This window comes from Drosophila teissieri, chromosome 2R (assembly GCF_016746235.2).
Source record: "Drosophila teissieri strain GT53w chromosome 2R, Prin_Dtei_1.1, whole genome shotgun sequence".
Lineage (NCBI taxonomy): Eukaryota > Metazoa > Arthropoda > Insecta > Diptera > Drosophilidae > Drosophila > Drosophila teissieri.
This window is the reverse complement of record NC_053030.1, coordinates 15,040,600-15,065,070: the sequence shown is the minus strand read 5'-3', so window position 1 is coordinate 15,065,070 and position 24,471 is coordinate 15,040,600. Positions and strand designations below refer to the sequence as shown.

Below are 24,471 nucleotides of genomic sequence, written 5' to 3'. Positions count from 1 at the left end.
CTAGCAGTTATAAAGTTAATTAAATTCTTTTGCTTTATGAGGGTTAATTTATCTAGGGACTATTTAATTTGTGGGTGTTATTTTATTTGGAGGTTAGTTTATCTGGGGGTTAGTTTATTTAAACCATAATAAACCATAATAGGGTTTAATAAACCATAATCCTAAAACTGACGTTACTGTAAATGAATTTTAACGATTTATTTTATGTATAGGGAGTCATTTTTTATTTATTTTATATCATAATAATTTGGAAAACTCAGAAAACCTGGAAATAAATATCTTTCCTTAAGAATATCAATGAACATTGAATTCATTAACAAATAAAAAATATATAATAATTATTCCTCAGAACGAAGCCAAGGATTTTAACACACGGCCATCCTGCTCAGCTAAAAACACTTTCGATGGACTATGGCAGTACCCACTTCGTCGTACTCCGCGCTGTCGATCCACATGTTTTGGAAACTAGTGAGTGAGGCCAAGACGGAACCACCCGTACAAACGGAGAATCTGCGATCCGGACTAGCGTTAACCTTTATTCTGATGGATGGGGGAGCCATGTCGGTTAGGTCTTGCAGGAATCTATGCTCGATGTTGCGAAACATGGTCGTTCCGCCGGAGAGCACTATGTTCGCATACATGTCCTTGCGCAGATCCATGTCGCAGTTGGTGATCGAGTGATGGGTGGCCTCGTGAATGCCCATCACCTCCTGACCCAGCAAACTGGGCTGGAAGAGAGCCTCCGGACAGCGGAATCTCTCGCTGCCCAATACGATTTTCTGGCCATCTGGCAGCTCATAGGTATCCTCCTTCCCGTGCAGCTCCACTTCCTTGGCATAGTTCAGAGACACATAGCAGAGTTTCTCCTTGATGTCCCGCACGATTTCCCGCTCCGCAGAGGTGCTCATCTTAACACCCTTCTCCAGAAGCAGCTTGCACAGATAATCGGTTAGGTCCCTGCCAGCCAGATCGACTCGTACACAGGCGTGGGGCAGGGCAAATCCTTCGTAGATCGGAACCGTGTGGGTCACCCCATCACCCGAGTCCACCACAATGCCCACCGTACGTCCGGTGGCGTAAAGTGAGAGCACGGCCTGAACTGCCACATAAAAAGCTGGCACCTGAAAGTGTTCGAACATAATCTCCGTCATCTTCTCCCTATTCTTCTTCGGATTCAGAGGGGCTTCTGTGAGTAGAGCTGGCAAATCCATTGGATCCGCTCGTAGGAGCTCGTACGTGTGCTTCCAAACCATCTCCATTTCGTCCCAGTTCTTGACCATACCGTGCTCAATGGGATACTTAAGGGTGAGTATTCCCCTCTTGCGGGCTGCCGCCTCGCCAATAACACTATCATCGATCAAGGAATCCAGCAGGACGTTCAGGTGACGAGGTCTGCCCACAATCGATGGGAAGATCACGCGGGGCGTGTCTTCTGGGGAGAATCCGGCTTTACATACTCCAGAGCCGTTGTCAATGACCACTGCGGTTTGGTGTGCATTACTATCTTCCTCACTGCTCATGGCTCCAGAAGAAGTTGCTGAACAAATCATTATATAATCATATCATTTGTGTCTTATATTTGAGCCACTTACGTATTTGAAGATATTTGTGGAGAATGTGCTGTAGCCGTTTATCTGTTATATCGATATTGATTCGGGACGGTATATGAAATGTAGACATGTTGTGTGCTGTGATGTTGTGTTCCAGGCGGAGTTTCAAACATTTGACGTAAATTTCTTGAATTTCTTCAAATTTGGCGCCCTGCACTCACAGTGGCAAAAATCGATTAATTCCATTAGCAATGAAATGGAATCTATCGATACGTAAGCAGCTATAAAAAAGCTTAAGTCCTTAAAATAATATTTATTCCTTAGTAAGAAGACTTTCTTTATAAATAAATAACATTCAATACATGTGTTATATTTATCAGATATATTTATTATTTTACCATTTAATTTAGATGTAGGTTAGTCTCACATCACTGACTGATTGTGGTCTTTCGATATTTTCACCTGCCTGCTCATCTCTAGCAATAGATTGTTCAAAAAGATCAAGCAAAATAACGAGAACGTAAGCCTTGTTTTATTTGGTTTTTAAAACTGATATCACGACTTAGCCTTATTTTGCAGTCGAATAAAACGCAGATATGTTCGTGGCCCGTAGAATTTCGCAAACGGCAAGGTAAGTTGCACTGGAAAAGCACAGAAAAGAAATACCAAAATCGATGCCGGCTGATTACATAAATAGCAACAAATGGCGACCCTGATCTTGGGAGGACATTCTAAAACAAGACACACTTAACCCTTTGCAGCCTGGCGGTGCGTGGCAAGCACACCCTCCCGAAGCTGCCCTACGACTATGCCGCCCTGGAGCCCATCATTTGCCGGGAGATCATGGAGCTGCACCACCAGAAGCACCACCAGACCTACGTCAACAATCTGAATGCCGCCGAGGAGCAGCTGGAGGAGGCCAAGTCGAAGAGCGACACTACCAAGCTGATTCAGCTGGCTCCTGCCCTGCGTTTCAATGGCGGTGGCCACATCAACCACACCATCTTCTGGCAGAACCTCTCGCCCAACAAGAGCCAGCCCAGCGACGATCTGAAGAAGGCCATCGAGTCGCAGTGGAAGAGCTTCGAGGACTTCAAGAAGGAGCTGACCACGCTCACCGTGGCAGTCCAGGGCTCCGGCTGGGGCTGGCTGGGCTTCAACAAGAAGTCCGGCAAACTGCAGCTGGCCGCCCTGCCCAACCAGGATCCTCTGGAGGCCTCCACTGGCCTGATCCCGCTCTTCGGCATCGACGTCTGGGAGCACGCCTACTATCTGCAGTACAAGAATGTGCGTCCCTCCTACGTGGAGGCCATCTGGGACATCGCCAACTGGGACGACATCTCCTGCCGCTTCCAGGAGGCCAAGAAGCTCAGCTGCTAAGTACAGTCGGCGATGGCGATGGTCTACGTTTAATCTATAAGCATCTGCGGATCGGAGATCCTAAATTGTAGTCTAAGTTGCGGCTAATAAATTGGTACCAGCTAGCAACTAATTCATGTTATTTGTCTGATAAGAATGGGAATTTAACAATTTAAAACATGCTAAACAAAGAAAACAGTCAACCAAGGTGTATTAAACGTATTAATTCATTACAGATTCAAAAAATATATACGTATTTGTGCTTTTTATATTAAACAATTTCAGAAGGTATCACACAAAAAAATTAAAATTAAATGAAACTATCGTAAGTTATGCAAATGTTGACCAACACTGTCGCCCATAGTGCCATCCCTAGCGAATCAGCTGTGCACGAGCCAAACAAAAACAAAACAAAAGTCAGCCTGCCGCGAAATCGGGGGAGGAAAATTGACATTTCCACCGAGTTTTCCCGAGCTTGCGTGCGCGCAGCTGCAAACAATTTTCCAGCACGCGTCTCCGAATGGTGGGACAAATGGCCAGCCGCTGGCAGAGTCGTTTGGTGCCTGTTCGCGTAATGGCCATCCTCGAAAATCGCCCGAAGTTTTGAAATCGAGAAGCCAACAAGAAACAAAGGAAATCCATTGAATCTTCTAAGGGCGGTGACGAATAGAAAACATACAAAACAAATTACTTGAGTGCAATAATAATTTAATAAATAACTGTGTTTGTGAGTGTGTGGAAAAACTGTGACCGCCAATCAAGGAATTTAACTCCTGAACGTAAGTAGTAGTAGTAATTGATGAAAACATAAGTACATACAAGAATGGATTTCAACTAAAAGTGTTTTCGATTCGTTTGTGTGGAAAACGCACTTCACGGTATTGGGGAAAAGTGGTGAAAAATCAATATTCCACAGCCAGTTGCCCCAGAAGTGCGCACGCATCTCCATCTCCCTTCGGGAACACTTCCAACTTTCGTCCTGTTGCGGATCCTGCTTTAGGTCCTTCAGCAGCTGTCCGCCCCCAGAGGATTCTATAAATAAAAGCGCTCCACTGTTGTTTGCGAATTTCCCCGAGCATATGGTGCAACCTGTCATTCAGCGCATTTCCAAATAGCAGATATGGAACATCCAGCACAGACGCACTTATGCGCCACAACCCACGCTTTATCGGCTCCGCCAATTGACGTCAGGGAGGGTAATCTAGTTACCAGGGGAGCTCCAATTGTCGGTGCGCCATCTAGCCAGTCAAAGCGACAGCAAATGTTTGCCGACGGTCAACCTCTGACCTTTGAGTGGCAGGAGTCTGAAGGGACAACCTTCACCTCGCTGCTACTCAGCTGCTTCTCAGCATGCCCATTCAAGTGGCACATTTGCGTGGGAGGTCATATGGTCCTTCGTCTGTTTGTTGTGCGTGGGCGGGCGAAGGGTTTCCCTTTCGAAGATTCCTTGGCTTGTCTACTCAAAGAAAATCAATCTTAGGGCTTTCGCAAAAGGGAAATCAAATAAATACATCTTGCATAAATATAACCAGTAACAGACGGATTTGATCCTACAGAAATTTATGGTATTACGTTTAAGCAGATTTGAGTATGCTTTCCTTATTTAATCTAAACCAAGATGGGGATTCCTATGTCCACATAAACTCATCCAAATGAATTATTTTAAAAATCTAGAGGAGCACTTCTGCTTTCCTCTCTGTGTAGAACTGTGCGTCATGTCCAGCGACACTGCGGTGTGATTATAGTGACCAGCTTGATTGAGAGATTAAGGTTTCAGTGGATTGGATGGGAATTGAGCATCTTGTTTGCTTGCGATTGTTGTTTGTGGTTCTAATAATAGGGTAAATCCGTTTCATGGCTCACATTTCCCAGCCCTTGGGAATACAAGTATGTATGGGTTTGACTATCCTCAATTTCGACTTCAGCGGGTGCAGTTGCTCTTAACAAAGGACTGACCACAACCAACGCCTTTAATAAGTCGCAGCTTTCCAACCGCCACATAAAGTGGCTTTCCACAGTGTCATGAATAAATAAGGCGCCATACTTATACAAAAAAAGGAGTAAAATGTGCAGGATCCTTAGGAAAAAAAGAGTGCCCAGTGGGGGCTAAGCCATGAACATAAATTTCCGCTGAGCAGCATTAAAAAGGGAAAATGGAAAGTGTGAGGGAAAATTCCACCTGACCACGAAATGGCTTCCTGTTCTGACAATTTTCCCTTGTTTATTATTAATTGCGTTTGGCAAGGGAAAGGAGCAAAAGCTTGTGGTTGTCCCAAATGATTTATGTTACCTATGCGCTGCACTTTTAAGTGTTCCTCAATGCAGTTCCTGGTTTTTTTCGGGGCGTGGCCGCCGCCCAGTGCGGTCTACTTCATCACGTGTGGTCAGCTACCCCGAAAAGTAGGCAACAAAAACCGCCCGAAGTGGAAATCACTTGCTAATCAACGTGTCCTGGCAGCCGCGTGCTTGCAAATTATATACCACATGTGTATATAGAGCGACAGCTAGGCACCGAAAGTTACAACATTCCACACCAACATCGAAAGGTCCTGCGTGACAAAAGAAAAGCTGCAGAGGGAAAAAAGTATCCGCAGTGATATTTCATTCGTGTGGCTTATTAAAACAGGTACAAAAAGTTCATTTTCGGTTACATTTGTAATTATAACTACTTATAATACAATTTATATTCCTAATATTCCAATTTCTTAACTTATAAAAGTATTTAAACGTGTATTTCATTTTTCCTCTCTGTATCAGAAACACTGAGTAAACAAACCTTGAAATTATGAGAACCGAAACAAAAAACTGCGAAGTGGGTGGAAGGGCAGGACCCGTCGAGGAAGGCAGGAATGTTTGCCTCTTGAAAGATGATTCACCATTTGGCTCGCTCTTCCTTCCTTCCTTTCTTTCATTCGTACGTATGTCCTGTTCCTTGCCCTCTGCTCTTTGGCATTCCCACTTCGCTGGGACGCGACTGTGGCCAGGTTCCACACTCACACACCAGCGTTTTCCTCGGATGAGTCATCGGCCATTTCGCTGTGCGTATGTATTGGTGTAGCTCGACTGTGTTTGTGCTTTTTGCGTGGGGCAGGCTTTCTCCACCTCGTTCTCCTGTTTGTTCTACTAAATTTTCCCACTTTACCCACGCCTTCGTTGCAATGACTTAAATAACCAAATCGCATTTATCGTTTATGTTCTAGACTTAATGGGGGACACCAACACTCATACATTCTGAGCTTTAAGTGTCCTGGGGGCTTTCGGAAATAAAAAAAAAGGGGGAATATCAAGGAGTTTTTATATACACGTGTCTGTCATTCTAAGAGCTCTTACTCTCCACCGCCTCTTCGGCCATAAATGTCATTTGCGCCGTGGACTTGAACATTGAATTTAAATTTAATTTCAAGACCAGCCCGCAGCTAAGCAAAGAGAGTAATGTTCAGATGACTCATACGCAGTGTTGGCTGCTGGAGTGTTACATTTTAATTGCTTGATCATGGCCATGGAGTCAGCGAACTCGCATGATGCAGCGGAAAATTGAAATGTTTTGGCGCATGAACTGTCATTGACATTCGCCCAGTGGAAAATCCTTAAAGTCGTCGGTGAACAAGAAGTAATTGCGCAGCCAACAAAAAACGTCAACGACCGCTTTTCCCGCACTTTCCCCACATTTTCCTTCAGCCACACACGCTCGATATTATTTGGTTTTGTTTCAGTCTGTGCGTGCTTTCCATTGCCCAACATGTACGCACTGTATAGAACATTTTTGCGCAGTAAACTAGTAAACATTTCCCAGCAAGGTGCGCTTCAGGAGCTCAGAAATCATAAGCAAGTATTTGCGCAATTTGTACATTTTAAAGCTCTTTAATAATTTCGAAGCCTGGCTTACACTTTACCACCTAAATATCACCAATGGCAGCGTTTATCGGACTGTCCTTACTAAACGAATGAATGATTTGCTCATGCACTAGAGTGGCGTACAATAAGTAGACAGCGTAGAGTCCCATCGAATATAAGCCCATCGAACGGCGAGCGAAAAAACCCAACGTTGTGGACCAGAGCAAAATGGTAAAAAGTCCCATGATCAGAAATATGAAGGCGAATTGACCATACTCTTCTATCTCATCACTGTGGGAATAATGATGTCGCACCAGACTTCTCACGTAGATCACAGTGTTTCCGGTTACGACGATGGCTGCATAATCAGATTTTACCATAGGAAACCAGTGAAAATTATTCGAAGTACTCACTGAAAAAAGATCCCCCGATGACGGAGGCAAATGCCATTTTGGGATAGCCATGTATGGCCACAGCGGTGTTCGCGAAAAGAGTGCCCAGATTGCCTGTCAGTGCCTTCACAGTGGCGCCCATGTAGTCGTCATCGATGGACAATATGTTTCCGATCACTTCCAGTACTGTATCGATCTCCGTGGCGCAGAGAAAGATAACGATCATCGATCCCATTAGATTCATTATGGTAAACACCTGACAAGTTTCAATTTTAAGTTATTGGCTGCATTCAAATAACTGCAACTTACCCAGTGATAAGATGGTGGCACATCAGTGCGTGAGTGGAAGAGAATGAACGCGGCGAATGGCACAGTGACTACAAGGGAGTAAGCTCCATAAGTCAGGGTGTTCTGCATGCAAATATACCACAGAGTGTTTCCCTTTCTATGTATGAAAGCTGCCATGCGAAAGAATATAATATTGTATTGTAATGAAGTTTTATGGCTAACTACTTACCCATGAAAATCGATATTGAGAGGGCAGGATTCACTACTGCATTGATGGCGTTCAGTAGCTTGTTCCAGCCATGCTTCTCCATCTCGAAGTCCACCAGGGGAATGTAGAAGGTACAGATGACGACGGCTGGAGCCCTGATCAACAGTAAGACCCTGTTAAGAAGATCGGCCTGCCTCCAAGCCTGGCACTTGATGGGCCTGATGGCAAGGAGAAAATCCCTGAAAATGCCAAAGTTTTTCGATTGCGTATAATCCAGTCTCATATTTCGGGTGTGGCGACGGTTTACGCTAACACGGGGATTTTGAATCATTCTCATTGTGGTGTAGCGTATCTTGGTCATCGAGGCATTACTCTTTTTCTCCAAGATCTCCACTCGCGTGTCCTGTGAATAGTATTCGAACTTTCGCTCTAGATCCTGGAGCTTTAATGCGATTTCAGGCGTTTGCTCCTTTTCCAGAAGTTTTTGCATTTTGGCAAGCGTTGCTAGGCAAGTTAACAAAGTAATTATCCATTTTACTTAGTTATTTTATAGGCGGAATACTCACAGGCTCTAGCCCTTCGCAATAAGTACACATCTGTCACGTTGATAATGATGTAGCTTATGTAAACCATGAGCACAACTAAAATGTAACTCAAGGCTATTACAATTTTGTGAAAATTTTAAATTGTGCTTACTGAGAAATTTCAATTCGTCTCCTAGTGGGAAATTGGTGTCGTTACTTGCAAAGTAATCCATCAAAAATGTCGCGAAGATAAGAAACAAAATGTCGCGGACAGTTTCGTAGGAGTTCATCTTGAAGGGAGAAATGTAACATATTAGGCCACCGGAAATCGTTATCACAAACAGGGCCGACGACAAGCTGTTGGCCAACACAGGCACATGCCGGTCGACACTGGCCAAGTTGGCGAAGAGGTCAGCGCAAGTGTTTCCAAAGGCCATCAGGGTAACTCCCGCCAAATGCTCGTTCATATGGAGAAATCGGGAGACCACCTTCAGCGCAGGACTATAGCTGTAATCGCAGATTGGTTTTAAATAAATGGTTTGTTTCTAGATATATTTGTTAAACTTACTAAACAGTGATTGTGTAGATCAGCAAAACTAGAATCTGGAAGCTGAGCACCACAAACAAGGTGATGAAGATCAGTTCCTCGAAGTAATTGATGCACCTCAGATCGCAGGCCAAGAGTCTCATGTACGGAACTACATTCGTTCTCGAAATGCAGTCCTCCGCCTTCTTGACAAACTCGCATCTGTCTTCAAAGGGAAAACTGTTGGCCGCAAAACAGCTAACCGTTTTCCAAAAGTTTTCGAATTCCGCGTCCAGGATGTTTGGTGGAAAAACCGCATCGGGTTTCTTGTTTACTGTGCCGATGGCCGACATTGTAATTTTGCTCGCCTGTAGTCCGAATTCTTTGTGTTCAATTAAACAAAGAGTGAAACTAGTGCTGGGATTACTTTGTTTTTCCACGAGTTGCCAGAAAAAACGAAAAAACTCCGTCCCAAGTCTTTGCTTATTTATGATAATATTAGGTAGCAAGAAACTTATATTTTAGTTACTTTTTAAATTGGTTACTTTTGAAACTTCACAGTTGCAATGAAATTGTTTGCAATGGTCCAAGAATCCTCGCAGATGGAGTCGTCCAGCTTCCAGCACATTCTTGTAACATACCAGGCCACATCCTCCCGCATTTCCCTACCAACGCCACAACCTCCAGCTTTTTACTGCCCCCCCAGCCTCGCCGTCAGATTTCAATGTCAATGTAATTACGCCGTAGAATATAGTATACAAATACCGACTACCGAGTAGCATAAAAAGCCAAAGCTTGTCCTGCCTGCGCCTCGCTGGGATGGGAAATCAATATAAGGAATTCACTTTACGTCATCAGCTGGTGGATAAAGCCGTCGCTATAGCCACTGTGCCGGCAGCGATAGTGAAATGGCTCATAATCAGATCAAACATCGGGAAAATGGGGCGGGAGGCGCCACAGTGGCTGTCCGAAAAAGTGGACACCTTGCGCTAATAACGAAATTCCTTAAGCCAACGGATGACAGGCGGTCGTATTGTTATTGCGGACCTTTTACGCTGTGTGTATGAAATTTATCAAATTTTTCGCATACCCATATACTCGTACACCTCCCAACCACTCACAGCCCACACAGTGGCTGCCCTTCCAGTTTCTGGCCCGGATTGCGGCGCATGCGTCTTGGTGGTGGGCTGGTCGTCGTATCCTCTGAACTTTCCCAGAGCTCACTGTGTCGTCTACCCTTAACGGGTGCAGTTCGTTCTGGTCTCGAGTCGTGCGTGAATTTATTTTCCTAAGGCCTTCCGCTGACTGGCCATCGATTTTGTGCAGAAAACCCAGAGTTTTCACCAGCGAAAAGTTGCCCAACCGTTTAAACAAAGCGCAGCCAAGTAAAGCAACTAACAAGTTCCAAAATAAAACTATTTGATGCAGTGGCAAACTTAAAACTTTATCAATTATATGTCCCCCCAAAGAAAAAGGAGTGAAAATTTTTCGCTGTTATACAGAAAGGCAGCCCCTACATATATATATGTACACATATACGAAAGCCTACATATAGATGTAATATATGTTCAAGAATCCTTTAGCCAAGTCAAGAAGAAACTACGCGAATGTGCGCTTTTGGTTACCTATTGTTTTTCGCCCTATTGTTAACAACAATTCTGGTGCTGTCCATTATTTTTGCCACCACCTCCAAGCGATCCATGTTGGATAGCTTTGTACTAGTATTCAATTACACACAAGAACACCAGCCAGACCAAGCAATGCAGCAGCAGCAACAACAGCCAACGGAATATCAGCAGCAACCACAAATGTTCCTAAAACAGAAAATATTTTGAGTTCCATGGGCTAATGAGTAATAATGCCCCGAAAAAAATAAAACGAAAAAGAGAAAATCAATTGGTAAATGCTTCAAAATATATTTGCAAAATTTCATCAATTCGCTCGACCAAACATTTCAAAATTCTCGCTGAAAACATAGCCCATAATTTCGTTTTACATAATTTCCCAATCATCTAGTATACAGTGGCCTCCGGAATAGTGTGCATAGTGTGTAGAGTGTAGAGATTTCCTGGCTCGGCGTCCATGGCAAAGGCAACTTGAAAATTTATTAATAAAGGTCAAGAAGAACGCAAGCGAAGGATATTACCCACGACTGAGACGGGGAGCGCATGTGAGTGCGGTGAGAGGTCCTGCCTGCAGGACGGCATTAAGTGCCCGCCGTGTGGCCCCGCAGGAAGCCATAAAAAATATGACGCAGAAGGCGATAAAAGCGAGGTATCGCAAAGGACCTCGAGTGTTTGGTTCGCTTCTCAAGTGCAAATGAGGGTTGACTGTGTGACGAATACGTTTTCAAGTGCCTGGCCAGGTGAAACGAGCTCAGGACGTTGAGAAGTGGACGTTTTCGAAAAGGATATAGCCTGATTTTAATTTCATAAAGACGTTCTTTTATCGTTTCGTGCGCCTTCAACCAGCGTCAGTCTGCATATCATGAAAACTAAATTAAATACATTACACAAATACTTAGCATATCCTATCTCACTTTCGCTCCCACACTCTCTACAGTTCTCTCGACTTTCTCTGTCTTCTCTCCACATTTCTGCTGTCTCGCGCTTCTGCGCAAATCTTCCTGTGGAGACTTTTCACTGCAGGCTGTTGCACATTTGCTTTGACAGCTTGTTCGGAAAATTGAAGGAACAAAAAAAATAACATAAACAAAAGTATTTTGGTCAGGTAAACAAAGAGAGAGAAAGGACGCGAGAGATAGAGAGAGAGAGGGAGAAAGAGCGAGAAATTCTCACAGCTGCGCATTGGAATGGTTTCTAAACTTGGTTTCACAATATTCCAGGACGCTAGTGTACGCGAGTGAAAGAATTTCTCAGTTCTCAAGTGAAATTACCACTAAAGATAAAATAAAATAAAATACAGAGTGACAAACAAAAAAAGAAATATTATTTTATCAAAACTTGACTAAAAATCAAATCACATACAAGTGCAATCGAAAAAGTGCTAAGTAGATCCCTTACAACTTGTGCTATAATGAACTTTAAGGATATAGCCGCCCTATAAGCCAGCAATCGTTTGGCCTTAACTAAAGGTAATTTCAACTCTTTAAATGGTAGTTATTTGTTACGGCATATATTGAAAATACATGTAATACATCGCCTTTAAGGACATCTTACTTTTCTGGGGGTGTGAGTACTTTTCCTTATTCTGCCTTTTGTATTTGCTCGATGACTCATTCGACTATTGGCCGACACTCGTCTGCGCTTTTATTGGAAGCACTGTGGATTGTGGAATGTTTTCCCGCTACTTCAAGTGTGTGAGTGAGTGTGCGTGTGTGTGAGTCAAGAGGGTTGCGGGTCATACAAAACTATTTGCACTGAAAACCATTTCGATAAGACAAAAAACTACTGAAAAACATACCTTAAATTAAACAAAATGCTTCGGAATTTGTAACTTTCTTTAAATAGTTTGTTTTAAATACTTGGTTCTGAATCAAAAACAGGGGGAGAAAAGAAACTCACTTTTAATTATTCAAAAGTTATACTAACTCCTTTAACTATTTGTTTGTTTCATAAGAAATCGGCTTAATAAAGAAGATGCTTATGCAGTCGGCTTAGTCTTCGACTTATAGCACATATAGGACAGCAAGAAAATAGATTCGTAGCCCCACCCCTGGCTTCAATTCAAATTTCCCTGGCGAGTTGCCGGGGCATGACTCATAGCTTCGAGCTGCCGCAGAAACAAATCGTGGACGTGTACATAACCATAAAGTTGGGGCAATTATAAAATGTCAGTGCCGCCAGTGGCAGTGTGGCAGTCTCTGGCCAATTTACGGCCCACTCGAATGACTCGAATGTCTATAAAGTATAAAGTATAAAGTGTATTCCCCATTCCTCTATTTCCACTCCAGTTAACCGGAAACCAGGACACCCACAGCGAGGAAGGACAAGATGTCGTCGGTTAAGGTGGCGGTGCGAGTGCGCCCCTTCAACTCGCGCGAAATAGCCAGGGAGTCGAAATGCATCATCGAGATGGCAGGAGCCACCACGGGTTAGAATCCACTAAACACACTCTAGATTTTTCTTAATTAAATTATTCGTTATTATGTCCTGACAGCCATCACCAATCCAAAGGTGCCGCCCAACACAAGCGATTCGGTGAAGCGCTTCAACTTTGACTACTCCTACTGGTCACATGATGTAAGTCTCATTTAAATTTCATGATGAATTAAACCTTAATTTCCATTTTTATCACAGCATCACGATGCCGATTTCTCCACACAATCGATGGTGTACAAGGACATTGGCGAGGAGATGTTACAGCACTCCTTCGATGGCTACAATGTCTGCATCTTTGCCTATGGCCAGACTGGAGCTGGAAAGTCGTACACCATGATGGGCAGGCAGGAGGAGCAGCAAGAGGGCATAATACCCATGATATGCAAGGATCTGTTTACTCGCATTCAGGATACCGAGACCGATGATCTCAAGTACTCGGTGCGTCTTTATAACCATCTTACAATTACTTTCGTCTAAGCTAACAACGTCTTTAGGTTGAGGTGTCCTATATGGAAATCTATTGCGAGCGGGTCAGGGATCTGCTGAACCCGAAAAACAAGGGCAATCTGCGTGTGAGGGAGCATCCCCTTCTGGGTCCCTATGTGGAGGATCTGTCCAAGCTGGCCGTTACCGATTACCAGGACATTCACGATCTCATTGATGAAGGCAACAAAGCTCGGTGGGTATTATTACAATTATGTTCTGCATCTTATCATATAACTTAAATTTAATTAATTTAATTTATAATTTTCAGAACTGTGGCAGCCACGAACATGAACGAAACCAGTTCCCGCTCTCACGCAGTCTTTACAATCTTCTTTACCCAACGTCGTCATGACCTAATGACCAATTTGACCACAGAGAAGGTGTCCAAGATCAGCTTGGTGGACTTGGCCGGTTCGGAACGAGCGGATTCCACTGGTGCCAAGGGCACCCGCTTGAAGGAGGGAGCCAACATTAACAAGTCCTTGACCACATTGGGCAAAGTTATCTCAGCTCTAGCGGAAGTGGTAAGTTTGCAAAGTCTTTATTCAAAGTTTTAACTTTATGCTAATAAAATAAATGCCTTTTCTGCTGCCTGGGTACTTGATAGTCTGTAAGTTTACCTCAATGTTTTCAAACTCTTTATTGTTGCTAATATATTTATTATTTTTGGAAGGCTTCCAAGAAAAAGAACACCAAGAAGGCCGACTTTATTCCCTACCGTGATTCGGCCTTGACCTGGCTGTTACGTGAAAACCTGGGAGGAAACTCGAAGACAGCTATGATTGCAGCTATCTCACCAGCAGATATTAACTATGACGAAACGCTCAGCACACTGCGGTAAGTTGTATTTATGAATAATACAAAGTCAAATGTTTAATACATATATATTATAGCTATGCGGATCGTGCCAAGCAAATTGTTTGCAAGGCTGTGGTCAATGAAGATGCCAATGCCAAGCTGATTCGCGAACTCAAGGAGGAGATCCAGAAGCTGCGGGACTTACTCAAGGCCGAGGGCATTGAAGTGCAGGAAGGTGAGTTGGAAATAGTCTTACCTAGTCTAGATCTGGTTAAACTATATTCAACTAAGCTAGAGTACATTAAACCCAGCCACACATTCAAAAACTACTCGCTACACTTGAAAAACAAACCAAAAACCCCTGCCTAAGGTAGTTCTAGTCCTAGTCTAGTTATACTAGTTATACTAGAAAAAAGCAAAACCGATCCCAAAACCAAACCTATTTCGTTTAGGACCCGATGGCAAAGTGGTGTGTGAGAAGCGCGATGCGAATAGTAAGTAAAGTCATATGAAACTCAGCGCTATAAAAAACCAAAGGCTTCACATGCAACAAATGTTATTCAATAAATATGCAAAAATGTACAGTGCGTTTCAGAGCTTAATGCGAGCTGATATTTGTTAATTATATATCTTCAATAGTAATGAATAATAAAAAACATGATTTTAAGTATCATGAATCTTTCTCGCATTTAATTTAAAGTTCTAAAACGCACCGATATTGTATCTAACCACTGCCAATAAAAATACATTTCTCTCTGTGTGTGCCTCTGTATTGTGCTGTATCGTCAAAGCTTCTAAACAATACGCTTAAGGACGAATCAAATCTTATGTAACCCATACAATATTCACAGTCGAGTCCTCTTTATGTTGCCCTATAAAACACCAAAGAGACTGAAAGAAGTATCCAAGCAGTTAATTTCAGTTGCCCAAGTCCAAAATAAGACTGGCACCAACTCCTCGCAGTCCGCACTGCTTTAAGGCTAGAACGTGGACATGCCCGAGTTATGCAGTAGTCCCCAATTACCCATATCCCATTGGCATCTGCTTCGTTTCGTATAAAAATATTGTGACATTTATATTCAATATATCTTTATCCAATATATCATACCTTTAAAAACTAGCACGCTTATCACTGCGCTTGTGACCGCTAAATGGTCAGATGTTCTTTGTTCTGATGCCTCTTTTGCATTTACAGAGGACGAGCTCACCAAGTCCACGGTGATCAAGTCGCCCACAAAGTCGCGTAATCGCAATGGATCCACAACGGAGATGGCTGTGGACCAGCTGCAGGCCAGCGAGAAACTCATTGCAGGTGAGTGGGGATATTCTAACAAGCTTTTACCAAACGTGATCTATAATCTTTAATCCATCGCAGAACTCAACGAGACCTGGGAGGAGAAACTTAAGCGCACCGAGGAGATCCGCGTGCAGCGAGAGGCGGTCTTCGCCGAAATGGGCGTGGCTGTCAAGGAAGACGGCATAACAGTGGGCGTGTTCTCGCCCAAGAAGACTCCGCATTTGGTCAACCTCAACGAGGATCCCAATCTCTCCGAGTGTCTGCTTTACTACATCAAGGAGGGTCTAACTCGGCTGGGTACCCACGAAGCAAATGTTCCCCAGGACATTCAGCTCTCCGGATCGCACATCCTCAAGGAGCACTGCACCTTTGAGAACAAGAACAGCACGGTGACCCTGCTGCCGCACAAGGATGCCATCATCTATGTCAATGGACGCAAGTTGGTTGAGCCGGAGGTTCTCAAAACCGGTTCTCGTGTGATCCTGGGAAAAAACCACGTGTTCCGCTTCACCAATCCGGAACAGGCACGCGAATTGCGGGATAAGATCGAGACCGAAAATGAGGCTGAGAACGAAGTGGAGAAGACAGACACCCAGCAAGTGGACTGGAACTTTGCCCAGTGCGAATTGCTGGAGAAGCAAGGCATTGATCTCAAAGCTGAAATGAAGAAGCGTTTGGACAACTTGGAGGAACAGTACAAGCGGGAGAAACTTCAGGCCGATCAGCAGTTCGAGGAGCAGCGCAAAACGTACGAGGCTCGCATCGATGCGCTGCAAAAGCAGGTGGAGGAGCAATCCATGACCATGTCCATGTACAGCAGCTACTCGCCGGAGGACTTCCACCAGGAGGAGGACGTCTACAGTATGTGATTGACCACAAATTTGAGACAACAGTGTAGTAATCTATGTTAATCCCTAGCCAACCCAATGTACGAGTCCTGCTGGACAGCAAGAGAGGCTGGCTTGGCTGCCTGGGCCTTCCGCAAGTGGCGCTACCACCAATTTACCTCTTTGCGCGACGATCTCTGGGGCAATGCTATATTCCTCAAGGAAGCTAATGCCATTTCCGTTGAGCTAAAGAAAAAGGTACAGTAATTACCCCTAATTTATATAAATAACTTAATAAGTGGAAACATTCAAATCATTTCAGGTACAATTCCAATTTACTCTCTTGACCGACACCTTGTACTCCCCCTTGCCGCCTGAGCTGGCCTCCAGTGTGGCTCCCTTGCACCAGGAGGATGAGTTCGGTGCTCCACCAGTCTCGAAAACCTTGGTGGCCGTCGAAGTCACCGATACCAAGAACGGAGCAACTCACCACTGGTCCCTGGAGAAGTTACGGTAGGTTCTTTCATATCCGGAACTCCATGCGAATTCCTGCTACTCTCTCACATTCATTCTTCTATGCACTTTGGTTGAAACTAAAAAAGCTGGCTTTCGATTTGAGTTGAATATTATTTGAATAATACGTGCATGGTGGTTGTAGCTCATGGATTCTAGTTTTTATCAAACGCTCTAGAATGTGTTGGTTCATTTTGTAACTTTGGCTGCAAACGAAGCAAAGATCACACCGCCACCATTTACGCCTCAAGTCTCATAGCCATCACTCGTTCAAAGCTCCGGCAGCTTGTTGGGTCGGTTTGAATCAATGTTGATTTGTACTTTTTCGGTTCTTTTACTACGAATCCCGAAACCCACTCCGACAAATCCTGAACCCCCGAATCCCATCCAAACTCATTTTCGTACACAAACAAGCTATCGCCTCGAGCTGATGCGACAGATATACAATGTCGAGAGTCCACCATCGTCCATGCTGTTCGATACGTCCGGCATGGAGGCATTGAGCGGATGGATCGCACCACCCAGCCAACATCCTGGACAGCAGCCGCAGCAGCTGCTCCCAGTGGAGACACCAGTCGAGAGCGAACGGGGCCGTCTCACATTGGCCAATCTGATACCTTCTAGGTTTGCTTTGACCGCAGGTTTCATTTGTATATAGACGTGTAGAAAATATCCTTAGTTGTAGTTGCATGGCTTTCCATATTATCTTCCGATCTCTGATCTCGTATGGGCTTAAGCTTGCTGTTGCGCTGTCTCCCGCACTTCTCTATCTATGCAATATATTAATAATCAAATAAAAACAAATAAAATGTTAACTTTTCGATTCTAATTTCTTGAATCTGTTTTTCAGGCAACGTTTGGAACTGATGCGCGAGATGTACCACAACGAGGCCGAAATGAGTCCCACTTCGCCGGATTACAATGTGGAGAGCCTCACTGGCGGAGATCCCTTCTACGATCGCTTCCCCTGGTTCCGCATGGTGGGTCGCTCCTTCATCTATCTGAGCAACCTGCTCTACCCAGTGCCATTGGTCCACAAGGTGGCCATTGTCAATGAACGCGGCGATGTGCGTGGCTACCTAAGGATTGCAGTGCAACCCGTTCTGGATGAGGAGTCCATTGATTTCAATAATGGTGTCAAGCAGTCAGCTCGCTTGGTTTTCAATGAGGATGATGCCAAGCCCAAGTACCGAGCTCTCAATGAAAAGGATGATGTTCAGCGCTATATTGACAATGGTGGCTTGGACAGCAAGTTGGAGGGTGAGTTCCTACGGACTATACTTATATCACAAGTACTATCACTACATATTTATTATTTGTAACAGAACTTGAGGATGTGGATTCTGGTCGTGGCATTGACTCCAACTCCGCTTCCGAGTGCCATGAAAACTCCGAGGAGCCTGGCGAGCACCTGCAGGTGGGCAAGGAGTTCACCTTCCGGGTCACTGTTCTCCAGGCCACTGGTATTGGCGCTGAATATGCCGATATCTTCTGCCAGTTCAAGTGAGTAATCTTTTGAAAATGAACTTTAGGTTTGTGGCTTATAAACGGTTTCCTTTGCAGCTTTTTGCATCGCCATGAGGAGGCATTCTCCACCGAACCGGTCAAGAATTCGGCATCGGGTGCTCCGCTAGGCTTCTACCATGTGCAGAACGTAAGTACAGGATTAACAAACAAAGAGTTTCAATTAATAATGAAAACATATTTGATTTGCTTAGATAACTGTACCCGTAACCAAATCCTTTATCGAGTATTTGAAGACCCAACCCATCATGTTTAAGATCTTTGGGCACTACCAGACGCACCCATTGCATAAGGATGCCAAGCAGGAGTTCGTTTCCCGGCCCCCACCACGTCGCATGTTGCCACCGAGTATACCGATCAGTCAGCCAGTGCGTAGTCCCAAGTTTGGACCCCTACCTTGTGCGCCCACGTCTACGGTTTTGGCTAAGCACGATGTTCTGGTTTGGTTTGAGATCTGTGAATTGGCTCCCAATGGAGAATATGTGCCATCGGTTAGTATGGCCTAGATATAATCATCCAAGTCTCACACGTAATAATCGTAATTAAATTTTTACACAGGTGGTGGAGCACAGCGATGATCTTCCCTGCCGCGGACTGTTCCTCTTGCATCAGGGCATCCAGCGGCGCATTCGCATTACCATCGTACATGAGCCCACAACAGAGGTGAAGTGGAAGGACATCAATGAGTTGGTGGTGGGACGCATCCGCAATACGCCGGAGTCATCCGATGAGCAGGATGAAGACGCCTGTGTCTTGTCCTTGGGCCTGTTCCCAGGCGAGGCTTTGGAGGTGCCCGGAGATGATAGATCTTTCTACCGGTTCGAAGCTGCCTGGGACTCGAGTCTGCACAACTCAGCACTGCTCAACCGCGTTTCCCAAGGCGGCGAGACCATCTACATCACCCTGAGCGCCTACTTGGAGGTAAGTTAGTATATTTAATTTTAATGCCATGTTTAATGTGTATGTTCTGCTTAGCTGGAGAACTGCGCACGCCCGGCCATAATTACCAAGGACCTGAGCATGGTAATCTATGGACGTGACGCCCGCACCGGACCGCGCTCCCTGAAGCACCTGTTCTCGGGACAGTACCGCAATCCGGAGGCCAATCGCCTCACCGGGGTTTACGAGCTAGCACTGCGCAGAGCATCCGAAGCAGGTAGTCCAGGTAGCAATTCTCAATGTAGTTGTACTCGTACTCGTACTCGTACTCAGTCCGCTTGCACTCGCTTGTCGAATCCTCAGAGCCGACCCCCACTCACTCGTTCTCTTGGTGCCCTTACAGGTGTACAAAGGCGTCAACGTCGAGTGCTGGACACCAGCTCTACTTATGTGCGCGGCGAGGAGAATCTGCACGGCTGGAGGCCAAGGGGTGACTCCCTCATCTTTGACCACCAGTGGGAGCTGGAGAAACTCACCAGACTTGAAGAGGTGGGACGCATGCGGCACCTCCTGCTGCTGCGCGAACGTCTGGGCATGGACACCAACCCGAATCCGACCACCAAGACCGAGAAGGATGTGTGCAATCTAGCCGCCCGGGCAGCAACTTCACCCGTACATATGGTCATTCCACAATCGCCGCAGACTCCGGTCAAGGATCCGCAGCAAATCATTCCAGAACGCGAGTACAACCAACGGGAGCAGGATCTCATGCTCAAATGCTTGAAGTTGGTGCAGGGTGAGTTGAAACTGAGACTTACAAAGCGTCCCATTTTCTTAATTCTGAATTTATTTAAGGACGCTATACTAAGAGCGAGGCCAACGATACGCAAACCCAGTCGGATGTTTCGCCCAGCGATGAGGGATGTGCCGACATGACCGTCAGCTGCATCTCCAGCAATTCCATGGAGTGAGTAGTCGTTTAACCTCCCGTATGAACACCACACCAGCACCACCCATCTTAGTTAGCTTGCATCCATTCGGCTTTCTTGGTTTATTGGAACAAACGAAATTGGCACGACACCACAGCACACCCAGCACACAGCATATATCATTCCACCACACTAACCCCAATCACCCTATCACACATTCCACACCTCACAAAAATACCCTGTATATCCCGTTCTTACTCTGAACGATCCCCTTGGGACAGTCGGCGCGCAGGGTGCAGGCCCTTCGCGGAATATTATAGACATAGCCGCGCTTACAGCGGCAGGGCGGTCCGCAAAGCGGTACGCAGTACTTGGAGCGGTACTCACACGTCTCCGGACAAACGCCAGCGCATCTCACATTTGTGGAGTTGTGGCAGCAGCCGAATATGAAGGGCTGCTTAATATACTGCTCCTCAGGGAGCGGCTTCCGCTTGAGGGCAACTTCTTCACCTATTGGATTAGAGATGCGATATTTCTTCTCACGGCTATCGAATTCGTTAAAGCGCTTTCTGTGCGGTTTTTCCATGAACTCCTCGTCGTCTCTCAAAGCATCCATATGATCCAAGGTTCGAGCGGTGCGATAAGTCATGGCACTAGTTTCCGTTACCGGAAGTTCATTGGGCCAGGTTAACTCAGATTCCGAGGTGTCCTCTTCAATGTCATCCGGCCAGGTAATCGGGGCCTCTGTAGTTTCTTCTGCATTTAGTTCATTTAGAATAAGTCCGATTAGCTGTACGACAAAATAAACCTTCCGACATGCCATCCTAAACTGAGATTAAAACAGTTTCACATTAAATAAATCAGGACTGTGTCTGAGTTTCTGTAAAATGACAATTTGTTATGGTCACAAAGCACTATTCTTTCGCAGCTAGACTTCTGATGAATGTAAAGTACCTATAATACTTCAGTTGCAAACATTAGTTTATTGTCTCTTTGTAACACAGAAATGTTCCCTGGTCTTTACTGAAAAACACGATGAGTATCCACAACCTCTTGCTTCACGTCTTGGGGACAATCAGATTTTAGGATGCAAAGTTGCAACTTTTCGTCATAGACGTAGTCAGGTTTGCATATGCAATTCACACCACAAAACTTAGGGCACTTGAGCGATTTGAAGGCACAGGTTTCGGGGCAGACTCCAGCGCACCTCATCATGCTGGCGTTCTCGCCGCAAAATCCCAGAAACGGATTCCATATGTACTTCATGCGACCCGGATCCGGGTCCACATCATGGTCGAGGATATGATCCTCGTCGTCAGTTGACGTAACCGAAAGCATCAGTAAGGCCGACAGCAGCAGCAAGCAGAGTGATTTAAACCAAACCATCCTACAAATCAAAAGCAACTGAAACTATTGACAAGCATTTCCACTTGTTTCCCACCCTTTTTTATTGCTGCTGCTGCCAGCTGCTTCCCTGTAATTGCCCACCATTCGATCATCGCAGTGCAAATACTAACGATAACCACACACCACCATTTATTTTCCTAATAACTCGAGATACTCAAAAACGAAACTTCCAATACTTTATTTGTTTGTTTTCCTTTCGGTTTTCTTTTACACAATTAGAAACAACAAATTTGTAATTCGACGCAGGTAATTTTCTGTTCTATCCAGAGAACCCAAATCTGAACCAACTTTCATGCGCGACTTTTGACTAACAACTTGTACTTTCCCCAATCAGATTATGTTCACCGGATCGAGCCGATGCTCCCAACGGCTGGGAGGCACCTGCTCCGGCCACTCAGCCGGCTCTTCCCCTCCGTCTCTACGTGCCGGAACTGGAGGAGATTCGCGTGAGTCCTGTGGTGGCCCGCAAGGGTCTGTTGAACGTCCTGGAGCACGGCGGTTCTGGCTGGAAGAAGCGCTGGGTGGTATGTATTCAACCCGGTATGATTTTTAACAGCTAAATCTGAGTTTGATTTTAATATTTTAATAGATTGTCCGCCGACCTTACGTGTTTATCTACCGCTCGGAGAAGGATCCCGTTGAACGGGCCGTCCTCAATCTGGCCACTGCGCATGTGGAGTGCAGCGAGGACCAGGCGGCCATGGTCAAGATACCCAACACATTCAGGTCGGTTTGATTTCTAGTTAAGATGACGTCCTGCATTGCTAATTTTACTTTGATATCTCTTCAGTGTGGTGACCAAGCATCGTGGCTATCTGCTGCAGACCCTTGGCGACAAGGAAGTACACGACTGGCTATATGCCATCAATCCATTGCTTGCTGGGCAGATAAAGTAAGTGAACAACTGAATATAGCATTTTCTAAATACTAATTATGACTTATTGCCAATAGATCCCGCCTGGCGCGACGGACCTTGGAGCCGGCCAGCCAGACAGCTTCGCAGATCCAGGCCACCAATGCGGTGAACGCCAACAGTGCGAGCAAATGAGATACGATCACGATGGAGTCCGTTTTGGTTTACTGAGACGCAGGCTATGGCTGGCTGCAGCGCCTGAGTATCGCCAGACGACTGGTCAGGCGGAGATCACAACACATGGCAGGGACGGCAGCTGGCAACTGATTGATATAGCTTGGAGGATTCCATCGGAAGAGGGAAATAGATGATTGTTGCTGAGGAAGCACATCGTAATCGAATGCAAAAATCAGAGATAATGAGCAGAAAGAAACCAAATGCAAAGCGTACGTAATTATTAAGTAGTTCAACAACCAGTTTATGGATTATTATGTATTTCGTGATTAGTTGGCCACGGCCAAACGAGTAGGCAGCTAGCAGCTAGCAGCTCCAATCAGATACGGTAGCCTACTTTTTAGAACCCTCTTCGGTTAGGTTTATTGGACAATTTTGTAAATAGCCTTCGTTTGATTCAATTGTATAAATATTTGGTATTAGTTAACGGACAGTTTAGTTTCAGTTCCCACGTGATATTATGTTGATCAGTTAGAGTATGTATCTTTTCTCAAGTATGCGACAAATATGTAAAGCTTGTAATGCAAACAAACACACACGTATATGCATTTTAATGGAGCAAACTAAAGCAAAATACTGACATATATATAAATGAGGAACTATATGTAATGAATTAATGTATAAAACCCTATATATTTGCTGTTTATACACAAATTTTCATGTACTTGTATTGTTTAACTTAAAAAGAGCAGGTAATCGCCAGAGAAAATTATGATACCAAAAATATGTGTGTGTTAAAGAAAGACCGTACAGTATATAGGATATAGGAGTCGTGAGGTATAAGCTCAGCAGAATTGCGAAATCTCTATAAAGGTAACGATTATTGTTAGATCTATACATATATATATATATACAAGCAAACAGAACTATATGCGAATGAAACTATTTTACACACCAGAGTTACGAACCATGAAATCGGCGCTGCTATAAACCAGCTGCCCCACATTGTCAACTGTTGACGGCTTTTAAGGCTTCTCCCCCACAGACTCCCCCCAAAAATACCAGACAGTTTCGCTTCTATAATGCTCCCTCTCGGAACCACCTGCTAAAGCTTCAAGCAACACGTTACGGAACAACCAATTGTAGTTTTGATAAGAGTCTTAAACTAGTACGCAATGGCCACCTGTATATTTCCCAACTGAAAATGAAACCGACATTTTGCTTTGCTTGCGAAAAGAGTTTTTCAATTTTATTTGCCATTCGTTTCGCCATCGGTTGATGCACGAGCTTAGGTCAGGTTAATGGATCAATTGGAGCTTCACTTGTGCCAGGATCACAAGCCTCGAAGCTCCCAAAGTTGTTGAAGGGATCGCTTTCGTTTGTGTTCGCAAAATGGACACGGAACGTTAAGCGATCGTTGCTGGTTTGGGTAATACGTATTCTTTTTAGAAATCGTTTCGGTACTGAGTCGGCGTTTTGGGTTTGAGTTAATTGTAGCAAAATGTAAACATTTGTTAAACTATTGAATTAATTTCCAATTGTAACATATTAGAGAATTGTAATTACAATAATCATTTTACAAGCATATTATATGATATCTATTTACGAGTAATAACCTATTTTGGCCCAGTTTGAATTTACCAACAAAAAATTGCACACACCCAACAAAATATAACGCTAGATATTAGCGAAGCGAGTTAACGAGCAAGAAACTCAACTTATATATGCGTATATGGTACAATACATTTCAAAATCGATTTAAATATGTACATCGGCTATATATCAATGTATGTAAGAGATGATTGCCTGGCAACCGTTTCCAATGACAGATGAAAGCGAAAAGAGCAGAACCAACGCGTGGAAAATGAGGGAAAACCTATGCTATGTGTATGTATAATCCAAAACAAATTGATATTTGCCAGGGCGTATCACTATTAAAGAAATATAAAATAAAACGGCTTTAAATAAAATCTGTAAATTATCGGGTTGGTTTAAATTGATTAAAAGAGTATTTGAAAGGTAAGATTGAGGTGTTTTCTGAA

The 24,471-nt window shown here is 44.4% G+C and overlaps 7 protein-coding genes across 15 annotated transcripts; 3 read left to right on the top strand and 4 right to left on the bottom strand.

The window, feature by feature from the left end:
• Nucleotides 1-241: 241 nt before the first annotated feature.
• Nucleotides 242-1,728, bottom strand: LOC122613888 (actin-like protein 53D). The gene is made up of 2 exons (XM_043788305.1): nt 1,593-1,728; nt 242-1,537 (listed from the first exon to the last, which is right to left on the bottom strand). Exons 1-2 carry the CDS (start codon nt 1,678-1,680, stop codon nt 390-392), a joined length of 1,236 nt encoding a protein of 411 aa, XP_043644240.1. The 5' UTR covers nt 1,681-1,728; the 3' UTR covers nt 242-389.
• A 253-nt stretch (nt 1,729-1,981) lies between these two features.
• LOC122613889 (superoxide dismutase [Mn], mitochondrial) lies at nt 1,982-3,042 on the top strand. Of its 2 annotated transcripts, XM_043788306.1 has the most exons (3): nt 1,982-2,070; nt 2,130-2,181; nt 2,312-3,042. In XM_043788306.1, exons 2-3 carry the CDS (start codon nt 2,147-2,149, stop codon nt 2,928-2,930), a joined length of 654 nt encoding a protein of 217 aa, XP_043644241.1. In that variant the 5' UTR covers nt 1,982-2,070; nt 2,130-2,146; the 3' UTR covers nt 2,931-3,042. The 2 variants fall into 2 exon arrangements, with proteins under 2 accessions (XP_043644241.1, XP_043644242.1); XM_043788307.1 differs by having other exon boundaries at nt 2,040-2,181.
• A 267-nt stretch (nt 3,043-3,309) lies between these two features.
• Nucleotides 3,310-24,410, top strand: LOC122615096 (kinesin-like protein unc-104). Of its 8 annotated transcripts, none has more exons than XM_043789986.1 (26): nt 3,310-3,688; nt 12,595-12,734; nt 12,801-12,883; nt 12,941-13,180; nt 13,237-13,421; nt 13,497-13,752; nt 13,902-14,065; nt 14,122-14,261; nt 14,479-14,520; nt 15,222-15,338; nt 15,402-16,184; nt 16,242-16,408; nt 16,473-16,663; nt 17,514-17,923; nt 17,989-18,166; nt 18,227-18,317; nt 18,382-18,678; nt 18,746-19,108; nt 19,163-19,343; nt 19,470-19,862; nt 19,922-20,033; nt 21,622-21,648; nt 21,737-21,926; nt 21,992-22,128; nt 22,193-22,294; nt 22,354-24,410. In XM_043789986.1, the coding sequence occupies exons 2-26, from the start codon at nt 12,635-12,637 to the stop codon at nt 22,448-22,450; spliced, it is 5,046 nt and encodes a 1,681-aa protein (XP_043645921.1). In that variant the 5' UTR covers nt 3,310-3,688; nt 12,595-12,634; the 3' UTR covers nt 22,451-24,410. The 8 variants fall into 8 exon arrangements, with proteins under 8 accessions (XP_043645921.1, XP_043645918.1, XP_043645914.1 ...); XM_043789983.1 differs by lacking the exon at nt 14,479-14,520 and adding an exon at nt 13,836-13,838; XM_043789979.1 differs by lacking the exon at nt 14,479-14,520 and adding an exon at nt 13,836-13,838 and having other exon boundaries at nt 19,163-19,352.
• LOC122615098 (putative sodium/calcium exchanger 7) lies at nt 6,748-9,112 on the bottom strand. The gene is made up of 7 exons (XM_043789988.1): nt 8,724-9,112; nt 8,328-8,662; nt 8,198-8,272; nt 7,653-8,135; nt 7,445-7,593; nt 7,157-7,391; nt 6,748-7,101 (listed from the first exon to the last, which is right to left on the bottom strand). The coding sequence occupies exons 1-7, from the start codon at nt 9,032-9,034 to the stop codon at nt 6,806-6,808; spliced, it is 1,884 nt and encodes a 627-aa protein (XP_043645923.1). The 5' UTR covers nt 9,035-9,112; the 3' UTR covers nt 6,748-6,805.
• LOC122615101 lies at nt 10,061-11,636 on the top strand. Its single transcript, XM_043789992.1, has 2 exons — nt 10,061-10,580; nt 11,527-11,636. The coding sequence occupies exon 1, from the start codon at nt 10,289-10,291 to the stop codon at nt 10,514-10,516; it is 228 nt and encodes a 75-aa protein (XP_043645927.1). The 5' UTR covers nt 10,061-10,288; the 3' UTR covers nt 10,517-10,580; nt 11,527-11,636.
• On the bottom strand, nt 20,089-20,835 carry LOC122615099. The gene has a single exon (XM_043789989.1). It carries the CDS (start codon nt 20,816-20,818, stop codon nt 20,222-20,224), a length of 597 nt encoding a protein of 198 aa, XP_043645924.1. The 5' UTR covers nt 20,819-20,835; the 3' UTR covers nt 20,089-20,221.
• On the bottom strand, nt 20,952-21,575 carry LOC122615100. Its single transcript, XM_043789990.1, has one exon. The coding sequence runs from the start codon at nt 21,379-21,381 to the stop codon at nt 21,016-21,018; it is 366 nt and encodes a 121-aa protein (XP_043645925.1). The 5' UTR covers nt 21,382-21,575; the 3' UTR covers nt 20,952-21,015.
• Nucleotides 24,411-24,471: the final 61 nt, after the last annotated feature.